Source organism: Rhinatrema bivittatum, chromosome 5 (genome assembly GCF_901001135.1).
Source record: "Rhinatrema bivittatum chromosome 5, aRhiBiv1.1, whole genome shotgun sequence".
NCBI lineage: Eukaryota > Metazoa > Chordata > Amphibia > Gymnophiona > Rhinatrematidae > Rhinatrema > Rhinatrema bivittatum.
In genome coordinates this window covers 346,122,555-346,146,275 of record NC_042619.1, presented here as the reverse complement: position 1 = coordinate 346,146,275, position 23,721 = coordinate 346,122,555, and the positions used below count along the sequence as shown (strand labels likewise).

The 23,721-nt window shown below is 41.0% G+C and overlaps 1 protein-coding gene across 6 annotated transcripts in view; it reads left to right on the top strand.

The window, feature by feature from the left end:
* The window catches only part of TMTC4 (transmembrane O-mannosyltransferase targeting cadherins 4), a 93,860-nt gene that overhangs the window by 10,819 nt on the left and 59,320 nt on the right, over positions 1-23,721 (top strand). For 4 of the 6 annotated variants that reach the window (XR_003857141.1, XM_029604505.1, XM_029604508.1 and 1 more), the window contains 3 exons: positions 8,232-8,347; positions 12,508-12,724; positions 14,039-14,126. Coding sequence is in view for 5 of the 6 variants with exons in the window: in XM_029604505.1 (XP_029460365.1) it covers positions 8,232-8,347; positions 12,508-12,724; positions 14,039-14,126 (421 nt within the window). In the remaining variant the exon portion in view is untranslated. Of the gene's footprint in view, positions 1-6,031; positions 6,105-8,231; positions 8,348-12,507; positions 12,725-14,038; positions 14,127-23,721 lie in introns of all 6 variants that reach the window. The other 2 variants (XM_029604509.1, XM_029604510.1) reach the window with 2 other exon arrangements.

The window sequence follows — 23,721 nt, the reverse complement described above, 5'->3', positions numbered from 1 at the left end:
TTTGAAGCAATCACAATATACTTTTTCCTTTTATAAAACAATGCATGTGCCATTAGCATGTGTGTGGTGAGAAAAAAAATTAAATGTTCTTTTGTAAGAGACTTACACCTCTATGGAGATTTTTATAAGAATGTCAAAGCTGCTGTACAAAAAATATTTTCATCCTGCATTCCTTTCATCTCTTATAATTCAGATATTATATGTTTCATGTTAACAAAATAAATGTTGTGGCTTTTGGGAAGGCTATTAAATGAAATCTGGGGTTTGAATAATCACATATCTACTGACTTATACATTTATTAAATGTATGAGATGTTTATTTTCAAAAGGAAAAGCAGTGGTAGTCTTCATTTAATTCAGCAATGGCACTAATAACTTTGTTGTCATGCATTTTCTATTCCCTGAATGAAATGGCAAAGCAATACACTTCTACAGTTTGGAGACACAGAAATTTCCTTAGGATATGAAACAAAAAGTAATCCATACTTGAAGTAGGATTGCCTTATTTGCTACTAGATAGAACTCGGAGCAAGTAGGAGACTGAGGGTGTGGCAAAATTTAAAACAGCTTCCATTGAGGAATTAAGTTTCAAGAAAATGCAAGAAATAAAGCACGTTTTCTTACTATAAATTGAGTTCTCAATAGATAGTGTGATGAATTAGCATCATCCGACAGCTTTTGCTCTACTGAGCATGCACAAGAGTTTCCATGTAGTTGCTGCCTTGTGAGCCCCTCATTTTATTGTAGAGTTGATCTTTAGCTCAGTAGTTGACTCTTCAGAGAGGAGAGCGGATATTAAGCTTGATTAACTCATCCTGCAATACATGCAGAACCTTGTTTATGGTAAGTAAATTTGCTTTCTCCATCAGCAAGCAGGCTGAATTAGCCATGACACATGGATTCCCAAGCTGTGGCTTGCAGCAGAGCAGTTACTCAAAAAGCAGCCCAGTATTCTCACTAACAATGACCAATGCAGAGATACGTCAGGAGCTGGTTTGGTCCAACGAGAGAGTGTATATCGTCGGGGGAAAAACTCTTGCTTCATGGTATACATATTGCAAAACGAAGCAATCGGGAGGAGTGGTTGACAAATTTAGCCTGCTACTGGACGCAGGAGTTGGGTTTGGTAATCACGCTGGAGAGGTTGGGTAGGCTATTTAGAGACCTGCTTCATTGCCCTTTACCAATGTCTTTAAAGGAAATGCAATACAAAATTTTACACCATTGTCAAACGGATAGACTTCACTTACATAAGATGGGTCTTGTTGACGATACTGAATGTCATAAATGCCATCTGGAAGAAGGGTCATTTGTACATCTATTTCTGTTGTCACAAAAATTTCCCATATTGGAAGGCCACATTCCAGGCTCTCCAACAATGTACTGACATAATACCGTTTCAAGTGGAGATCCAATTACTCGGCGGGTTTGGAGCTCTGTGTACTAATAAATCTGTTTACGAAGAGTCACTTTTTGTTTGTATATATTGCCCTAGCTTTGGCCCATATCAGTAAGAATGGCTTACTGATACGGCTCCCTCCTTCTCCCGATGGAGGAGCTCAATGATTTCCCATATGCAGATGGAACACCTTGATGTATGTTATGGTAAATGCTCTATTTCCGATGTCTATATAACTTTGTGGCAGAAATTTTACAAATTACTCCCAGCTACGGAACAGAATCAGTTATTAGGGGATGGCTACCCATGTAACCTGACCACATATCGGTTTTTATGTACCCACTTCTTAATACCTAATGTTCCTGTACTGGACTCTGGTTGCAAGTTTGTGAATATGTAGATATATGGAGTGTGTGTCAGAATGTGATGCGGGGTGGGAGGGTGGATTTACAAGTCGTTCTGTTTTGTTTTACTATTATATTAGGAAAAATGGATGACGCACCAGGGAATGTTATTTGCTCTTTATCTGATTACCTCTCTCTTTTTTCATTGCATATTGTCAATATTGCTGAATGTGTATTATGTTGGTGATCCTATTGTCATCGTTTGATGATCAGTTGCTTTGTATCAATAAAAAGATGTTAAAAAAAAAAAAAAGAAAGAAAGCAGCCCAAACCCTTAGCATGGACTACTGGGTGAACAGGTTGCGTAAAACTGCTTGTTCAAATTTACTGTCACGTCTAGACAGATTGGCCAGACAATAATGGGTTAGGGTTATTTTTGCAGGTACCTTCGATAGGCATAACAAATAGTAACGATGGCAGAAAAAGACCAAATGGTCCGTGCAGTCTGCCCAGCAAGTTTCATAATATAGTAACCGCCGCTTTGTGCAAGTTACTTTTTTGTCTCTGTTTAGCGTAGTAACTGCCACTCCGTGCTGGTTACCCCCAAGACTATGTTAAGGGTAGTAATATTTACAGTCGGACGTGCTTGAACATGCTTTATTTTTGGTCTTGACAGTAAAAGCCGTCTTGTGCTTTTTCCACAATGTCTGCGTATCAGTATCCTAGGCCGTAAACATCAGGGCCCAATGTTGGCTGTCGTCTAAATCCAATTCTCTTTCCCTACCCATCCCCCACCATTGAAGCGGAAAGTGATGTTGAAGCTGCAAAGGAAAACTTTTAGGCTAATCAGCTAATGGTAGTGATCCCTTTTCTGATTAAGGGTAGTAACTGCTTCTCCATGCAGGTTACCCCCATGCACCCTTTTCATTTCTAGCCTTTAGCGATCCACAGTGTTTATTTGGCACAGTGCAGGCTTATAAATTACAAGCCGTTAAGCCCGTTAAAACGGGCTACATCCCTCTGTCTCTCACCTCCCCCTCATTCTCTCTTCCCTCCACCCCCTACCTCCCTCCCTCTCACCCACTCCTCCCACTCAGTCCCTCCCTCCCACTCAGTCTCACTCCCTCCCTCCCCCCTCTCTCCCTCCCTCTCTCTCACTCTCCCTCAGTCCCACTCCCTCCCTCCCTCAGTCCCACTCCTTCCGTCCCACTCCCTCCCTCCCTCTCACTCCCTCTCTCTCCTTCCCTCTCACTCAGTCCCTCACTCTCTCTCCTCCCTCGCTGCCACCGCCGTTAAAAAGGGCTACATCCCTCTGTCTCTCACCTCCCCCTCATTCTCTCTCCCCTCCACCCCCTACCTCCCACCCACTCCTCCCTCTCCTCTCACTCAGTCTCACTCCCTCCCCCTCTCCCTCAGTCCCACTCCCTCCCCCCTCCCTCTATGTCCCACTCTTCCTCAGTCCCACTCCCTCTCTATCTCCCTCCCCCCTCACTCAGTCCCCCCCTCTCCCTCCGTCCCACTCACTCCCTCCCACTCACTCAGTCCCACTCCCTCTCTCCCTCTCACTCAGTCCCACTCCCTCTCTCTCCTCCCCTCTCACTCAGTCCCTCCTCTCTGTCAGTCCCTCCTTCTCTCTCTCCTCCCTCGCTGCCACCGGACGCCACCGCCACCCAACGCCGTCGCCGCTGGACGCCGCCACCCGCCGCCGCCGCTACCACCCAATGCCGCCGCCGCTGGACGCCGCCGCCGCTACCACCGGACGCCGCCACCACCCAACGCCGCCGCCGCTGGATGCCGCCATGCCGCTGCCACCCGCCGCCGCTACCACCCAATGCCGCCGCCGCTGGACGCCGCCGCCGCTACCACCGGACGCCGCCACCACCCAACGCCGCCGCCGCTGGATGCCGCCATGCCGCTGCCACCCGCCGCCGCTACCACCGGACGCCGCCACCCAACGCCGCCGCCGCTGCCACCGGACGCCGCCACCCAACGCCGCCGCTGCTACCACCGGACGCCGCCACCCAACGCCGCCGCCGCTGCCACTGGACGCCGCCACCCAACGCCGCTGCCGCTGCCACTGGACGCCGCCATTGTTTTTTCTTTTTTTCTGACGCTGGCTCAGAGCGACGTGCTCGCCCGCACATGCGCGGTAGAGCTGGTCTCTACTGCACATTTGCGGGCCGTCGGTCACAGGCCATTTATAAGGTAGATTCTCAAGGTGCGCTGTTAAAGAGACATTGACTGCTAGAGAAATTGTGGCAGCTCCTCATAGTTGCTGGACCCTAGTGTATGACTGCTCATGCGATAGCCTTGGTTTCCATTTATCAGTGGACTGCTTAAAAGCATCAAAAGAAATATTTTGTTTCTCGATGTAACATGGATAATAGAAGGACTAGGGGGCACTCCATGAAGTTAGCAAGTAGCACATTTAAGACTAATCAGAGAAAATTCTTTTTCACTCAACGCACAATTAAGCTCTGGAATTTGTTGCCAGAGGATGTGGTTAGTGCAGTTAGTGTAGCTGGGTTCAAAAAAGGATTGGATAAGTTCTTGGAGGAGAAGGCATTTAACTGCTATTAATCAAGTTTATTTAGGGAATAGCCACTGCTATTAACTGCATCAGTAGCATGGGATCTTCTTGGTGGTATTTTGGTTGGGTAATTGTCAGGTTCTTGTGGCCTGGTTTTTGGCCTCTGTTGGAGACAGGATGCTGGGCTTGATGGACCCTTGGACTGACCCAGCAAGGCAATTTCTTATGTTCTTACTCTCAAAAAGAAAAACTTAAGGGGAAAACACGTAGCTCAATGCAAATAAACACAGCTAAATTAAGTCTTTAAAATATTCACTTTTCGGGGAAATGTTAATTTAAAATTAAAAAAACCTTGCACATAGCTTTTATAGCAAATTTTCTTCAGAAAATATAATATTGTACTTTACTGCACAAAGAATAATCCTCTGTTATGCCCATGCCCACAACATAGCAGGCTAATTATTTTGCCAATAAGTAGTTTTCAAGCTAGGAGGTGGCTGCTGACCCTGAGCAGACATTAGCCAGGTAATTCAAACTTATGCGGCTAAGTGGCGCTGAATATGGACCTCTGGAATTCTAGTTCCTAAGACTTGGAGAAGCTTTTCCTTTAATTCTCTATTTTACTAAAGAAAAAAATAGTTACGCACTGAGGACTTTATTTAGTAAGCCATTTAGAGAACAAGTTAGCTGGCTAAAGTTAGGCAGCTAACTTGTCCAGTATTTTCAGTGGAATAAAGTTATCCAACTAACCTAGCCCTATATACCCGATATTTGGCTAGATTGGCCGGTTAACTCAATCCCTTCCTGAAAACTCTCCTTTTTAATCCATCTATATTATAGCCCAATAACTACTTATCTGACTATTATTTAGACGGATAAGTGGCTGAGGACTTTATTTAGTCTAAAGGGCAAATGTGGCTGAATATGCCACATTTGCCCTTTAGACAGATAACTTTTACGTTATCTGTCTAAATGGCTTTTGAATATGGACCTCACTGAAATAATCTGAAGGTGTTTGACTTAAGATAGTTTAGTAAGTAGGCCCCTGACACATAACATGTTTAATGCATATTGCTGTTCTTTATCATTCTTTTACGCTTGCATTATTTAATGCACGTTAACATGGTAGTCTACATTAATACTAATGCAGACTAATATACAGAAAATGTTGATGAGCTATGTGAAATGTATCTGGGCTAGTGTTACTTGCGGTGATAATGCATCAGCATTAAAAAGCTCATGAAACTGGTTTTAATGCCAAATATACTACAATACCTGAATGTAACTTGCCTTGAGCTACCAATGAAAAGACATGCTAAATAAATAGACTATGCGCTACATGAAACCAGGCAGTATTTACTGGGTAAATGCTAAGGAAGTTGAGTTTTTAGATGAAATAGATGACTGCTTCATGGAGAAGCTGAAACAGGAGCAGACAAGATGGGGAGCTATTTTAGAATATTCCTTAGTGAAACATAGGATTTGGTGTGAGAGGTAATACTGTTGACAACAGTGACTATAACATGATCAAATTGACTTGACTTGGGAGGACTAAGGAAGTTTAGTATAATAGCATTTAACTTTCAAGAGGGAGACTATGAGAAAATAAAGGAAATTGTTAGGAAATAACTGAAAGGAGCGACTGCAAAGTTGTAGGAATTTGCATCGGTCAAATTCATTTGTGTTCTAGTAGGACTTTAACATGATGATAGGTCTTGTCTTGTTTTTGCTGTAACAAACAAGCACTTTGTGTCATAGGATTTGGATTTTTCCAGACCTTTCCAGAATGACACAGGAAAGAAGAAAGTTGTTTAAGACAATGCACCAAGAGGTGAGAGCGCTTGGTTTCAGATTTTTTTACTTTGTCTCTATAAGGGAGGAGGAATATTCTAGTGGTTAGAGCAGTGGACTATGAACCAGGAGGCCAGGGTTCAGAGTCCTGCTGTCGCTCCTTGTGACCTTGGGCAAGTCACTTTACCCTCCATTGCCTCAGGTACAGAAACTTAGATTGTGAGCCCTCTGGGGATAGGGAAATACCTAACAGTACCTGAATGTAAACCCGTGTGATATCTCAGATCCAATGTCGGTATATAAAGGTAATAAATAAATATAATGTTTCAGAATGTGAGGTGTGTTTTCTGTTACCCACTTCAGCTTAGTTTTTTGGGGGATTTAGGAAGCTGGGTTTTCCAGTTTTTGGGGTGACAATCCAGGGTAAGTTAGACCAGAGATGGCAGAAGGATGGCACTCTTAGAATTGTTAAGCTGGTTATGCCTTTATTTGAGCTTTCTTCTTATTTGGTTTTTGATTCCTGCTCCTAGGTTTTATTCTTGTGTCCCCTCTCCCCTCCTGCTTGTGAGCTATGATTGAGTGGAAATTTTCCTTTTATTTGGTAACGTTTCATGTTTTATATGCTTCTGTAAATCGAGGTAATTGATTTGTTAAGGTTTGTCTTGAGGTATGTAATTACATTCCTATAATAAAATACTACTTGTGCTCATTTTCACAACTTAAGAGTGGTGAATTTACATTGAGAAGCAGCCTAGGTTCTTAATGCTTCATATCTTTTTGAAAGATATCCCAACATTTTGTTTTTGTATTCATTAGAATCCTGCACTTTCCAACGTCACAGCCACAGTAATATTCAAGACATTTCTAACTTGGTTCTTTTAGTTACCGAGTTTCTGTACAAGCTAAGAACTCTCTTTTTTTTTTTTTTTTTTTTCTTATCTGCTTGCCTCCAGCGATAAATGTTGGAATATCTTTGCAAAACCTCCAGCTGCTTTGTCCCTTCTTCATCCGAGTAGGATGCAGAGAATGATCACCAGCAGTACAGTGTTCTGGTTTTTTTTTTGCCAGCAGTGCATATGCCATTTTCATTTCAATGAGAGGGAGAAGATTGGATAGTAAATCTGGGACTGGCAATAAAGGGAGTAGTTAACTAGGTTGTGGTAGGTTTTTCTGAGGTTATGCCATCATTTGTCCCTGTCCCAAAGTGTACATAGGCAGGACCACTCACAAGATTGAATGAACACAAGTCTAAATTAAACACAGTAACGTTGACTGCACAGATGGTCACACATTGTGTTCAAAATGGGCACGTATTTTCTGATTTAAAGTGGACTGTCATAGATCAGGTACGACTATCGCTAAGAGGTGGCAATCGGGGAGCTTTACTCGCTAGGCGCGAAGCATACTGGATTTTCACACTACAGACACAAGCTCTGCAAGGCTTAAATGAGGAACTCGCTTGGGGTTCGTTGATTTGATGAATACGTACTGACGTTTACAGCAGCGCGGCTTTGGATTGGAAGCACAGCAGTTCTGCACCAAGGTTCAGAACCAGCCAGTGTAGATCAGCGTTTAGTTGGGCAGAGTCTCTCTTGACTCGCACAGAAGGCTGTGAGCCGATTCGAACTTGGGACTAACAACTGCTTATATAAATTTCTGGTGAATTGACTCGCCAACGATGAATTCACAAGGAAATATCCCCTGAAGAAAGATCCGACATTGGATCTGAAACTTGGCTGCGTCGGGTCATCATTTGATATCAGATAAGTCGGGACAATATACAATTTTACGATTGTTGATAACAAGCTTGTTTAAAAAAAAACAAACATTTTTCACTATTGGTGCATGTTATACACATAATCAAAAATAGGATGGAGGAGGATCGTTTATGATTATAACACTGTGAGATCGCCCAGCTGGGGTTATATTACAAATATATGAAACCTTCCTTCCCTCCATAAAACAATGTTTTGGATAAAATATCTCTTTTGGAGCCATTAAACATTTTTTCAACACATTATCACCCGGCAAGGGGTATAAATCTGATAATTCTTTGTAAAAAAGTTCTTGAAGTAATAAGAGGTGATTGTTTTTGTAATTCTTTCAGTAGTGACATCTATAGCGTTAGAGGGGTTCTCTGTAATTTTTTTTAAATCTGTTGTTTCAGGATCTCAGAGCAGAAACCCCACTTGGTGATTTGTGGATACATGATTTCTGGGGTACTAAACTTAGCAGTAATGTGAGCCATAAATCATATCGACCTCTTACAGTACTTACCTTCAGGTAAGTCTTTCTTTAATGAGCTTTAAAGCAAGTCTCCAGAGAAAAAAGTCACATTGCACATGTAAGACCGTCAAACTCTCAGCTGAGAGTTTTCAGTGACGTATAGCACATACATCTTTTCATTTTACAAGTAAAAAAAATGACGTGTTTTGCACATTCATTTTACCAAAGACCCTGATGGCTTTTTTCTCATTCTTTGTCTATGGGGAAAAAATTTAGCAAATCGGGCTTTTTCTGGCTAAAATGTATAGCATTAGTGATGTCGTCATCTCAGTTTCCTGATTGCCAACTCTTGAAGTGAACCATCTGGAGCTTATCCTGTTGCAGTTATTTTTTCCCATCAGAGGGTCACAATAAAGTAAGATGGATTTTCTGTACTTGTTAAGACACATTTGTTCAGTCTGACAAGACAAGATAATTCGGCTGGCCTTAAAAAAAAAAATAAGAAACTGTTGTAAAGTTAGATAATTGCTTCAAACATTCACCCAGTACCTTGTGGAAGGGAGTCACTATTAATGTCCTGCCTCGCCTCAAAGGCCTTACACACAAATATATTCACTTCTTCCTCTGGCAGCAACAGGTGCCACAATCCCTGACATTTCAAATGGAACTTCTTAGATTGCTTAACCTGACTTTTGCTTTATTAATTTTCTCCTTTCTCTATGTATACTGGAAGCAAAATGAGTCTCTTGATTTTCTGTACAGTTCCTGATTTTTATCATCATTCCTTAGAACACTGATCTTTGCTGTTTTTGAAGTGGGGCCACTTTGACAAAAAAAAAAAAAAAAGTTAGTGTGAGAGCCAAGACCGTCACTGGACAGAGCAGCCAGTGCCCTGGGCAAGGTGGTAGGGGACCCCTCGCCAGTGATGCAGCTGGGCCTGTCTGTTCAAACCAAAATCTACTCCCTCCACACTCGATCTCTTTTCCACCAACTGTCTCCTTCCCCCCTCCATCACATACTCTCTTGCTTCCTCCCCCCCCCCCCCCATTCACACTTTTCCCACACGTCATCTCCCCTGTGGCTCCCAGTGTGTGTGAGCCTTGTGATGCCAGAACTCCCATTCTTTTCTCAGTGCGAGAGTTTGGGCATCATGAAGCTGAAACTCACTGAGAGCCACACAGTGCTGAAAAGAAAACAGGACAAGTGTTCTGGAGAAGGTGGAGGGGAAGGGATGAGAGTCAGGGAGCTGCCACTGGTTCCTGGGCCTCATAATGAAGAGCACTGCCTTAGAACATGTGGGGGGCCGATGCAATCCACTGCGCTCAGCCGAGTGCACTATATAACCTGCAGTTGGATGGGGTTTTATAGACGCTAACTAGTCCCCTTATGCAGTAAGAGGATTAGTACAACGCGCGTGCAACCAGAGCGAAACTAATAGCGCTCATCACATGCAAATGCAAACTGCTTTTCTGTACTGCCTCCTGCTTAATATCGTTGGGATATTAAATAGAAGGAGCAACTCGTTAAAAAAAAAAAAAAAAAAAAAAGCACTGGCAGTCGGGTGCAGGAAGTGGATGCTCAGTTGACAAGCGTCCGTTTCCTGAACCCCTGGCACATGCACGGGTTACGAAAGTGGACTCACAAATTTAGCGTCCTTTCTCCGAACTACCGGCACCAGGAGGAGTGAATAAATCAAAGTTAAAGTGTCGGGCACTGAATACTAATTTATTCACAAACGTCAGTGAAAAGGACCAATGGGCAATAAGTGAAGGAGTGAATAAATTAATATTGTACCTGACACTTTAATATTGATTGATACACGCCTTCTGATGCTTGTCAAGTTCGGAGAATGGAAACTGAATTTATCAGCGTCCATTTTCCTAGCCCGTGCATGTGCGCTGGTTAAGAAAACGGACGCTGATAAATTCAGCGTCCGTTTTCTTAACCAGCGGACCTCTCTCTGGCACACGCTGTCGAGGAGGCGCTAGGGGCGCGCAATCGCCCCTAGCGCCTCCTCGACAGCGCGAGCCCTAATTTAAATATTGCATCGCGCCCCCAGGAGAGGTGCCTGGGGGCGCGTTAGGAAAGCGGGCGCTGAACACTTTCAGTGCAACGTTTTTGCATCGGCCCCTATCTGCACTAATGTTTAGGATCCGGCTTTCATAAAATGTTTTAATTACACTTCTGTTCTTATGTCTTAATGTCTTTACAATTCTCTTTATCTCCCAAATCTCCATCACTTTGTCCCTCCAAAACACTTGCTTTTCCTCATACTTTATTCTTGGATATCTTTCGGATAATAGAAGGACTAGGGGGCACTCCATGAAGTTAGCATGGGGCACATTTAAAACGAATCGGAGAAAGTTCTTTTTCACTCAACGCACAATTAAATTCTGGAATTTGTTGCCAGAGAATGTGGTTAGTGCAGTTAGTATAGCTGTGTTTAAAAAAGGATTGGATAAGTTCTTGGAGGAGAAGTCCATTACCTGCTATTAAGTTCACTTAGAGAATAGCCACTGCCATTAGCAATGGTTACATGGAATAGACTTAGTTTTTGGGTACTTGCCAGGTTCTTATGGCCTGGATTGGCCTCTGTTGGAAACAGGATGCAGGGCTTGATGGACCCTTGGTCTGACCCAGTATGGCAGGTTCTTATGTTCTTGTGTTCAGCTCTACAAACTGCACTCTCACTAATTTGTATGGTTTTTTTTTTGTTTGTTTTTTTTACTCATCCTTTGTCCAATCTCTAATAACGTTTTCATTTTCTTAATTTATAACCAAACATAATTTGTTTAAAAATTACCAATGCCTTTTTCCTGTATCTACATAATTCATCCTAATTTTAGAAGTATACCTTGTACATACTATGCCGCACACTGACTTCTGCAAAATACACAACAATTTGAACTTATTATGGCACAACATGGCATTTGCATATTTTTGTTAAAACATTTGCACTTTCTCAAGAATTCTTTCATATATACAAGGTTTGAAAAATTCCTCTAGGACTTAATCACGGGGCTGAAGTGCATTCGCCATGTAGTCCTGCCATCCCTCCACTGCCTCCACTAGACCCCCAAATATGTTTGGGAGATGGCGGCAGCACTGGGTGTACATACTAAGTGCATTTCTTACCAGGGAAGTACACGCCCTCCCACCCCACCATGCGGGTTTCTCTCCCCCCACTCTACCTCACCCTAAGTGTAATCGTCCCTCTGTCGTCTTTTTGCTCTGTCTCCCCCCCTTCGTCGTCTTTGAACCCCCTTCCCTCACCCTCCACTTCCCCTCCCTCATCTTCGTGCTCCCCTTCCCCCGCCCCTTTCCTTCTCCCCACCCGACTGCTGTATCCCTCTCTCGTCGTTTGGGCTGAAGACCTGGCTTCCTTGACAACCGCAAATATCCAGTACCCCCAGGCGATTGGATCTTTCACACCCTGCATATAGTTAGCAAACCGCATAGCATATGATATATATACTACCACTAATATATATACTACCAGTTAACTTCATCTGATCCCCCTCCCCCTTCCTGATAGTGCATTCTATATTTGTAGTTTTTACAGGCTGGGATACCTTGCATTGAGCTATTGCTGCAGATTGGTGTGGAATTAGTACAAATGAATTTCACATTCAGGAAAAAATTGCTTTCTTAGAAGTTAATTTTCCCAGCCGTTTCCATAAAACAGTCCTTTACCCCCCAAGGAAGTGGCCTATTATAAAATTGCCTTCCCGTCGTGCAGGTAAGCTCAGGCACATAGGGCACACGGTGCGCAGAGGTTTGCCTTGCACGCGTACATTTTCATGCTATTTTTAAAAGTTTGTTATGGAATGTATACTTGGCTCATAGCCCAGGAAAATATACCGTATGTGAATAAGATTACTTAACCTGGTAATAAAGCAGAGCAAAGAGTGACTGTATACAAGACTCACGTTGTTATGTGGGTGGAGTGCAGACATTCTTTTGATATTATCCAATAATGCAGTTATTGGACATCAGTTATGCAATACTTTAGGCCAGTTTTCAAAGGGACTTTTCCATTTACAATTATCCCACCAAAACGCCTGCTACTTTGTACATGAAGATTTACACTTCAATGTCATTACTTTTTATTGGATCCTAATTTTAGCATTCGATGCCTTTCTGCAGCAGTGGCTGCTTTTTATTCTTGTTGCATGCCACAAATTACCAATGGATGTGATTTTTTTGTCTTGCTGCAGGATTAACTACATTTTAGCTGGAGGCTACCACCCTGTCGGCTTTCATGTTGTCAATATAATACTGCACTGCATTGTTTCTGTGCTAATGCTTGATGTCTTCTCGATATTGTTTGGAGGCCTGACGTACAATAGTAAAGGAAGAAGGGTAGACCTTGCTCCAAAGGCCTCATTTCTTGCTGCTTTGCTCTTTGCCGTGCACCCCGTGCACACCGAATGTGTAAGTATCCCGTGCTTCACGTATCTGCGTGTTTGGTAGTTTTCTGTATCTGCTTCCAAGTCGCCAAATGAAGGGCCTAAAGTATTTTGCATTTACTTGCCAGTCCATGTCAGCAAGAAATTTCAGTTCAGCCTTGATGTCCCATAGCTCTGCGTTTTATAAGGGTGTAATATAGTAATGACAAGTCAATGACGCAGCTCTTCACATCCCAAAGGTTTAACAGGAAATAGTCTGTTCGGTACAAAAATTGGGACAGGGAAAAACTTCAGTACATGAAAGGAATGTATGCAAACATTATTATGTCAAGTTGTGTATCGATGCAAGGTTGAGTGCAGCCTTCCAAAATAAATAAATCCTCAAAGTTGCTAGGAAAAAAAAAACCCAACATAGAAGAGGACAAACCTCTGGGAGAACTACAGAGTAATAGAAATTGTGTTTGGTTATAAATGAAAATAGTGAACAGCGATGCGTGTATAGAAACAGAATCTGTCAGCAGATAAGGAATACTTGTTCACTCTACGCATATTGTGGCTGTCTGCTTTGCTATCGCAGGTTGTCTTTCTCCCTTTACCACAGGAAAAAAAACATGAGAATCATAAGTGCCAATGATATAGGAACATCAATTAGACAAAAAAATGTATTAACCCAGGATTGTCAACTTGTGTATGTGCGTGCGTGTGTGTGCATGCAGGTATGCCGCAACTATTCATATAATTTTGTAAGACAAGGTAAACAGGATAATAAAGAACTTATCACATTTAAAAAAAACAATATAAAATGTATTGAAATAAAGTAACCTGCACAATTTCTAACAGGCAGATTAGTGCATTTTTCAAAACTGTTTTTATCTACCACACTAACTCAATGAGACCACCAAAGGAATAAAAGGGAGGGGAAAGAATTAAAAAAATAAAAAACGTGGGAGTAGCTATTTTCAGTCACCCCATGTGGCTTGAAGGACTGTGTGGGCACTTTATAGAAAACTCATTTTCAAAGGGGGAGTCTTCCACTGGAAATCTGGGACTCAGCGAGTATAAATCTGCACCCCTTTCCCTGTCACTCTGCATTTGCAAACTCTGTGAGTGGTTTCATACCTGGCAGGGACTGCGGGTGCAGAAGCACCCACACGAGGCTTGTAGGTGGAGTCTTCCTGAAAACAGGTCCTCATGTGCACCTTGCAAATCAGGTCGTTTTACTTGGGTAAATACATTTGAAAATTGTCTTCTATAAAGCAATGAAGCCTTTTGGAGTCTAGATCTTACTATGTTTAATTTCTTGTCAGTGCTGCTTATAAATCCTTTTCCCCCCCTTAAGGTTGCTGGCATTGTTGGCAGAGCAGACCTGTTATGTGCGCTGTTCTTCTTGTTATCGTTCCTTGGCTATTGCAAAGCATTCATAGAATGTAAGTATGAGACTTGACTTATTTTTTAATATTAACCTAATGGCCTATTTTCACTCGTGTAAGAATGTAATCCTTCAACCCTTGTAACATGCTTTGAAATCCTTGTTTGTAAAAGCATGAAACAAGTAAACAGTAATGATGATGATATGCAGTTCAGAGGTTATATATGATCGATTTTAACCTGAATATGTTCACTGTTAAGTCTGTTAATCATCCATTGAAACATCTAGTTAAATTCACACAATACTCAAGTGTTAGAATTGCTGGTAAGCTCTCTCTTTCAAAGAATCTACCTCATGTCTAAACTGAGGATGATCCCACAAATAAATATGAAAAAGTGTAAATGCTGTTTTTTGTTGTCATTGACTGAACTGACCTATCAGAACTAGTTGGCTTTAGTTTTGTGCACTTCAGGATAACTCCATGTGCCTTCACTAGGAGCTCTTGATCAAGAGAAGAAGTGATAGAACACGTTGAAACATTTACAGCTACTTCTGTCAAGTTTAGTGCTTCCAATATGGTTTTCTGATATTTGTATCTCTTTACACTATTGCAGCTTGAAATTTAAAAAATGTAACTGAATGTCATATATACTAGTGAGACTGTTACTAAAAGAGAGTGCTGGGACTTTTAAGAATTGTTTGCAGACATGTATAAGAGATTTTTCACTATTTTTATTCACTTTTTTATACCGGTATTCAAAAAGGATATCATATCGGTGTACATATTAAAACATCCACATCCAACAGAAAATAATATAATAACATTAATCAAAACCTATAAAAGCAAATACAATAAAAATCAATAAAATACCTAAAATTAACAAACCATTCCTACCATAAACACTTTCTACTAACACTAAAATTTAAGGGACAGGAAGGCAAGGGATAAGAAGAAAACCCTTAACATGACTTAAACACTAACATGACTTAATATAAAATATACACACACAAGTCAATTCAATTAAATAATTTAAATATTTAGTGCTTTATGTAGTCCAAATTGTTTTATCATCATAAACTGAGACACAGTAAAATGATTAGAGGATGGAAAAGAGCAAATGTGCAAAAAAAGTATATAGTGTCTATTAGCTAATCTGGGGAAACGTCCCCTTTTGTTAAGTTAGTCTTCAGGTGGACCCATCAACAAAGTGGTATATTACTTTACATATATATATATATATATATATACACACACACATATATAGAGAGAGATATACATACACACACACACACACATACATATATATGTATGTGTGTGTATATATATATATATATATATATACACACACACACATATATAAAATGACTAAAAACTGTTTTATAAATATTTCATAACATTTATCTTTTTCTTTTCCTACTTATATTGGGGGATCTCGGATAGCATCAATTTACCAAAATAAAGCATTTAGACAAAAAAAAATCAATCTAAAAGATACAAAGGACCTTTTTTAATCAGCTATTTCCTTGAATATTAGCTTCAAGCTGTTCCTGATACAAGCTTGTTTTGCCTAGATAGATTGCTTCAGGGAATTCATTTACTATCCACTTCCCCAATCACATACAAAACAATAACATAGTGTAACACCACTAATGTTTTAAATTATTTCAAAGATGATTAATGTTGCGAGCCCTATTACACAATGGCAAAGAATATCAAAACTATTCAAAAAATAATTCAAAAAATAAAACTGGCACAATAACACACACATATATATATATATAATATCAATTGCCCTAGTCAATCATTCCTCATTCACACTGCTTCTAAACTCTCAGTAGTGTTAGGCATTTATCACATGTATAGATATCGACATAAAACATTGTCAAAATATATACAAAGTGCTTGTGATGAAATAATGACCCACTTGCAATAGAGCTGGACTTCAAGAAAGATTCTTTGTGAATTGCAAATGAGTCACAGGGAAGATACCTTCATTAAAAAGGGGATACAGTTGAATCATAGTCCACAAGAAAGAATACGTTGTAATTGTTTCACAGGACTGTTGTTCAAATGATGTTTCTGTAGTCTCTGTTCTCCTTCTGCTATATCCTGTATTCTCTCTGTCCCTGCAAAGTCCTCTGTTTCGTCGTCCAGGTTTCCTCAGGGGAAAATATTGTTCATAACTATTCTTGCATTGATACCATGGACTGTATTTAGTGAAGAGACTCGATCTCTTATTGTTGATGCTACTTTATATGTCGATTTGATAATTCAGTGTTTCAAGACCAGCTGCTGTTAATTAACAACTTGCTAAATGCAGCATAATCATCTGTGAATTTCCAATGTCGTCTTAGCATGTTGCAAACCTTTTCAAGTCTCTCTGCTGGAATTGTATCTGGAACAGACTTCAGTGCTGTGATGTTAGTGTCACACTAAGTCTCTTCACTAAATACAGTCCATGGTAGGTGCCTTGTATACAGAGCTATCAGAAGGGCTCGGAGAAAGCTAGCCTTAGACTAAAGTTAGCCTTCGATATATCCCCACCCCTGAGGATTCAGGTTGGTCCTCAAGAGGATTTAAAAGCAGTGTTGGGACACCTGGTTTGTGTTCCTAGCATTTAGATAGTGTGGCGTCCCAAAAAAGGTGTGGGATCCTGGAGTAGATTAATGAGTTCTTGCCGCTGTTATGTGTTAATATTATATTGCACTGTGAAGTTTTGAATGTCCTGTTCCTAATCATGTTGTGTACTGTTATTGAAGAGAATCTACTGTACAAAGACACATACTGATTACCTGGACGAAGTGAGCCTTAAGAACATAAGAAATTGCCATGCTGGGTCAGACCAAGGGTCCATCAAGCCCAGCATCCTGTTTCCAACAGTGGCCAATCCAGGCCAAAAGAACCTGGCAATTACCCAAACACTAAGAAGATCCCATGCTACTGATGCAATTAATAGCAGTGGCTATTCCCTAAGTAAACTTGATTAATAGCTGTTAATGGACTTCTCCTCCAAGAACTTCTCCAAACCTTTTTTGAACCCAGCTACACTAACTGCACTAACCACCTCCTCGCACAGAAAGGATTCATCCCTGGGGTACTAATATCTGAGGGGACAAGAAGTAGAATCCCACTTGTGATTCACCTTTATTGTGAACTATCTCTTTAAGTCTGCCTGCAGTGCATAAATCAGGAACTGTTCTATTGTTCGCATTCCTAATAAAACCACTATTGCAACATAAATCTTGTGTGCGTGTGTTGCAGAGGACTTTAGCCTAACAGCTAGACGCTGTATAGCATTCTGATACCTGAGTGAACCCCCTGAGTTTCAGCCTTTCTGTTTCCGGTGAGAAAAACAATTCTGCAAACAGAAAATAGAACCAAAGGTTACCTGATGAAGTTTTGGTTGAACTTGATATTTCCACCATGGTAATCCCAACGTGATCAAGAAGTGTAGGGCATAGATAAGATTGAAAAGCATCATCTCTTTGTGTTTTGTGTCATTATCTGTGTAACCCTTTTCTTGAATGTGATATCTAGGACTGTTTCCTCTACTTGTCCCCTCCGATATTAGTACCCCAGGGATGAATCCTTTCTGTGGGAGGAAGCTAGTGCTTGTGGTTGTGAGCAGCCGGGCAAACAGAGGTCCAGGTACAAAGAAAGCTGGAAACAGGAATGATACTCTCTGCGATTGGGTGAGGCCAGCAGTCGGTGAAATCAGTAGACCCAGAGATCATGCAGCCATCGACCCCAATTAGAGTTCCCCTTGTGCAACTCAAATTCCTGCTCCTCGTTTGAATCAAGGCAGATCAAGATCTGTGGACACTGCATCTACCAGTTCCATGTCATTGGGCCGTCGGAGGCCTACGTTGTCCTGCCAACCAGTGCACCATAAGGAATGGTGTATGGCAATTATACCAGAGCAAGCTGAAGAAATGTATGGGGTGATTACCCCAAAATGTAATCTTATGACCAAAGACTTTCAGAGAACTGTGTTGGATGGTGATGGAGCTGTGTACCCTGCTATCCAGTTCTGGAATATCCTCCAGAGTGTAGTCGGCATTACAGAGCGAGTCATCAGGAAGGACGGCAACAGCAGAGGGTCTTTTCCCTTCAGGTTCCTTTGAACTTTCAAGTGGTGGGGGGTCTCCTTGATCAGCCTCTACCATCCGTGGTGAGACCAGTCCTGGGTGGTGCCCAGTGTCCTTGATGATTTTCCCTATATGCAACACCTTGCACTTGTCCACAGTAAATTTCATCTGCCATTTGGATGCCCAATCTTCCAGTCTTGCAAGGTCCTCCTGTAATGTATCACAGTCTGCTTGCGATTTAACTACTCTGAATAATTTTGTATCATCCGCAAATTTGATAAGCTCACTTGTCGTATTCCTTTCCAGATCATTTATATATATATATATTGAAAAGCCCCAGTCCAAGTACAGATCCCTGAGGCACTCCACTATTTACCCTTTTCCACTGAGAAAATTGACCATTTAATCCTACTCTCTGTTTCCTGTCTTTTAACCAGTTTGTAATCCACGAAAGGACACCGCCTCCTATCCCATGACATTTTAGCTTCCTTAGAAGCCTCTCATGAGTGACTTGATCAAACGCCTTCTGAAAATCCAAATACACTACATCTACCGATTCACATGTATCCACATGTTTATTAACCCCTTCAAAAAAATGAAGCAAATTTGTTAGGCAAGACTTCCCTTGGGTAAATCCATGTTGACTGTGTCCCATTAATTCATGTCTTTCTATATGCTCTACGATTTTGATCTTGAGAATAGTTTCCACTATTTTTCCCAGCACTGAAGTTTGGATTACCTTTCTCCATGTATCACTTTACACTCATCCACAAAATTTTATCTGCTGTTAGAATGCTCAGTTTCATAAGGTCCACCTACAATTTCTCGCAATCCACTTGTGATTTAATAACTATGAATAATTTTGTGTCTGCATATTTGATCACCTCATTTATTGTTCCCTTTTCTATATCATTTATAAATATATTAATAATGACTGATTCTAGTGCAGATCCCTGTGGCACTCCTCCATGGAGAAAACTAAACATTTAATGCTACTCTTTGTTTCCTGTCTTTTAACCCGTTCTCAATTCACAGTACGACATCGCTTCCTGTCCCATGACTTTAATTTTCTCAGGTGTCTCTCATGACTGACTTTGTCAAATGTCTTCAGAAAAGGCAAAATACACTATATCCAATGGCTCACCATTATCCACTTGTTTGTTTATCCCTTCAAAACAATGTAGCAGATTGGTAAGACAAGACTTCCCTCAATTAAATCCATGTTGACTGTGTCCCATTAAAACATGTATGCTTATATATTCTGTAATTTTGTTCTTTAGAATAGTTTCTATAATTTATCCCAGCACCAATGTCAGATTGGCTGGTCTTTGGTTTACCCCTGGAGCCCTTTTAAAGATTGGTGTTACATTGGCCACCTTCCAATCTTCAGGGGCAGTAGATAATTTTAATTATACGTTACAAATTATTAGTAATAATTATAGGTTACAAATGATTAGTAATAGGCTGCAATTTCCTTTTTGAGTTGTTTCAGAAATCTGGGTTTTAAACCATCTGGTCCAAGTGATTTTCTACTCATTAATTTGTCAGTTTGTCCTATTATATCTTCCAGGTTCGCTACGATTTGTTTCAATTCCTCAGAATCATCACTATTAAATACAGTTTCTGGCACTGGTATTTCCCCAACATCCTCCTCCGTAAACACTGAAGCATAGTATTAATTTAGTCTTTTCAGCTATGACTTTGTCTTCCCTACGTATCCCTTTTACCCCTTGATCATCTTATGGTCAACCTAACTCCCTCATAAGCTTATTATTTCAGATTTATTTGAAAAAGTTTTATTGTGAGTTTTTGCCTCTATGGCAAACTTCTTTGCAAATTCTTTCTTTGCCTGCCTTATCAATATTTTGTACCTAACTTGCCACTGTTTATAATTTATCCTATTTTCTTCATTTGGATCCTTTCTCTATTTTTTGAAAGAAATTATTTTGACTATAATAGCCTCTGTCACCTCTCCTTTAACCATGCTGGCAGTTGTTCAGCCTTTTTTAATGTGTAGAATACATCCAGTCTGGGCTTTCAAAGTTGGTATTTTTTAACAGTGTCCACACCTGATATAGATTCTTAACCTTTGCAGCTACATCTTTTAGTTGAATTCTGTTTTCCTCAACGTCTCCCTTTTAAAAGTTAAATACTAGAGCACTAGTTTTCCTTAATGTCCTTCCTCCAGTTATTGATTGCGTTATGATCACTGTTGCCAGGTAGCTGCACTACCATTGCCTCTTGCACCAAACTCTACAAGTCACTAAGAATTAGGTCTAAAATAATTCCACCTCTGGTCAATTCCTGGACCAGCTGCTTTATGAAATAGTCATTTATTTTATCTAGAAACTTTACTTCCTTAGCATATCATGATGTGACATTTACTGAGTCAATATTTGGGTAATTGAAGTTTCCTAATGTTACTCTGCAGCGTAAATGGGAACTAATATTTAAATTCATCAAGTCACCCTATAAAAAGGGTCACATTCATCCGGTCCTTAGTTTGGGGTACCTAGAATCTTATGTGAGTTCAGTGTTTATGGTTGGTTCAGTACACTTCTGGTTACCTGTTTTTAATCGTTTTTTGCTAGTCTGCCCAAAGTTGCTTTTGAAGAGAATATTGGCATGCTTGGGACACTGCAGGGCTATATATACTGTGACATCAGCTTGCTCCGTCTCCATCTGCTGGCAGGGGAGCATAAACCCACTGGTCCTGAGTCCATCTTGCTACATTAAGGAAAACAAAATTATCAGGTAAGTAATTTTTCCAATAGATATATATTTTATTTATTTATTTATTTATTTATTTAGCATTTTTCTATACCGGCATTCAAGATAAGAATCACATCATGCTGGTTTACATTTAACAGGGGGTGTAAAATGAAAATATATTAAACTGTAACAAGTGAAGAGAAACTGAAGTTACAATAAAACAAGGATATTCAAACTGGGTGGAGGAAAGTCTAAAGGAGTTTAACAGAAAGAGCAGTTATTTACAATGTTCTAAGAATGTCTAACTGTGGTTGTCGTTGCATTGAGATTCAGTTGGGGTCTGGAAAGGCTTGTTTAAACAACCATGTCTTAAGCCTTTTTCTGAATGTTAGAAGGCACGGTTCTTGACGAAGATCCGGTGGAATGGAGTTCCATAGTGATGGTCCTGCTGTAGAGAAAGCCCGGTCTCTAAATGTTATATGTTGAGAGGATTTGGCATGGGGTACATGTAGTGCTTCTCTGTAAGCTGCTCTAATGGGTCTGGAGGAAGTATGTTTTCTGAATGGGATTTGTAGGTTGAGTGGAACATGGTGATGGATGGCTTTATAGATAGTGGTAATGGACTTATGAATGATTCTGTAGTGGATTGGCAGCCAGTGTAGGTCTTTAAGGATGGGAGAAATGTGGTCTCTTCTCATCGTGTTTGTCAGTATTCTGGCTGCCGTGTTTTCGACCATCTGAAGAGGTTTGGTGTGAGATGAGGGGAGACCTAATAAGATAGAGTTGCAGTAGTCTATCTTAGAGAAGATTATAGCTTGCAGAACCGTTCTGTAATCTTGAAAGTGAAGGAGTGGTTTTATTCTTTTCAGGACATGTAGTTTATGGAAACAGTTGTTTGGTTGATAAATGATTTTAGGTTTAGCCGATTATCAATAATAACTCCTAGGTCTCTTGCTTGGGTGATGTGAAGGCTGGCTGGTGTGTTCGTAGTGATAGTACTGTTTTCCGGGGAGATGAGAAGGAGTTCGGTCTTAGAAGAGTTTAGTATTAAGTTTAAGCTAGTGAGGAAGCCGTTGATTTCTTGAAGGCAGTTTTCCCAAAATTCAAGAGTTTTAGTGATGGATTCTTTAAGGGGGATCACGATCTGGACATCATCGCCGTATAAGAAGTGTTTTAGGTTCATTTTGGTTAACAGCTTGCATAGTGGAAGAAGGTAAATGTTGACGAGCATGGGGGATAGGGAAGAACCCTGGGGAACTCCTAGGGAGGAATGATGATGGTGGGAATGATGATGGTGTGATTCTTTATTGTGGATTTTAACCTTGTAGCCTCTGTTATCAAGGAATGTTTTGAACCAGGCCAATGCAGTTCCTGTTATTCCGATGTTTGACAGCTGGTATAGGAGGATGGAGTGGTTAACAGTGTCAAATGCAGCCGAGAGGTCCAGGAGAATCAGTAAGAAGGAGTGACCTTTATCGAGGCCCATGATGAGGTGGTCTGTCATGGATATGAGTAGGGATTCTGTGCTTACTGCTTTTCGGAATCCGTATTGGGTAGGGAACAGAATTTTGTGGTTTTCGATGTAATCAGATAGTTGTGTATTGACTAATTTTTCCATGACCTTGGCTATAAATGGAAGGTTGGAGATCGGGCGAAAGCTATTAGGATCTTTGGGATCCAGATTTGGTTTCTTTAGGAGTGGTTTGATGGAGGCCAGTTTAAGATATTCTGGATAGATTCCCTGGGATAAAGATCAGTTAATGATGTCAGCCAGTGATTTGGAAATGGTGTCGGGGATTAGTAGGAGCAGTTTAGTGGAGATTCGGTCGAAGGGATGTGAGGAAGGTTTCATTTTCTTCAAAACTGCTTGGATCTCTGAAGCTGTGATAGGTTCAAAAGATTTGAGAGATATGTCTTTGTTGGGGTGGTGATACGCACTAGAAGGCAAGGTGGTGAAGGAGGGAAGCTGTGATAGGAGGTTAGTGACTTTATTTAGGAAGAAGAGGGCCAACTCTTCTGCTTTTGATTGAGCTTGGTTGAGTGGAATGTCTGGAGCGTTGATTTGTGTTAAATTGGATACGTATGCAAAAAGGGCTTTAGCGTCGAAGATGAGGTCATGGATCTTATGAGCATAGAAGTCCCTTTTTGATTTTAGGGTGGAGCTCTTGTAGTAGTGAAGAGCGAGCTTGTAGGCAGAGAGGGTGCTGGGGCAAGGTGCTTTACGCTATTTACTCTTTCTGTCGTAGACTCTGAGTTTTCGAAGCTCGTTAGTAAACCATGGTTGTCTTTTGGAAGAGTTGGGGTTGAATTTTTTTTGTTGATAGTGGACATAGTTTATTTGCTACAGCCTCTGTTATGTTAGTCCAGGACTGGAGGGCTGAATTGGGAGTGGAGACGTCTGAGTGGAAGTTCTAAGGGCAGCTGTTTGCTGAGGTCGTCGTCGGAGCAGGATTTTCTGTAGAGAAATGAAGGTTGAGGTAGGTGGATGTTACTGGTTTCTGACAGCATGAGGGTGGTGGAGATTAATGCGTGGTCTGACCAGGGGACCTGCTTGCATACCGGGTGGGATGAGTGCATGATACCAGAGTTTACAAAGATAAGGTCCAAGGTATGACCAGCTTTGTGGGTAGGTTTGTTGATTATCTGCTTGAATCCCATGGCTGACAGGGCGGTGAGGAAAGCCTCGCAGTTGGTTGAGAGTGTGGGGTTGTCGACATGCAAGTTGAAATCTCCTAGGATTATAGTTGGGGAGTCCAGATTTATGTGTGATGCTATTTTTTCAACAATGGGGGAGGCATCTGATTCCAGGAGGCCTGGTGGGGCATAAACAAGGAGGATTTGTAGTTGGTCTG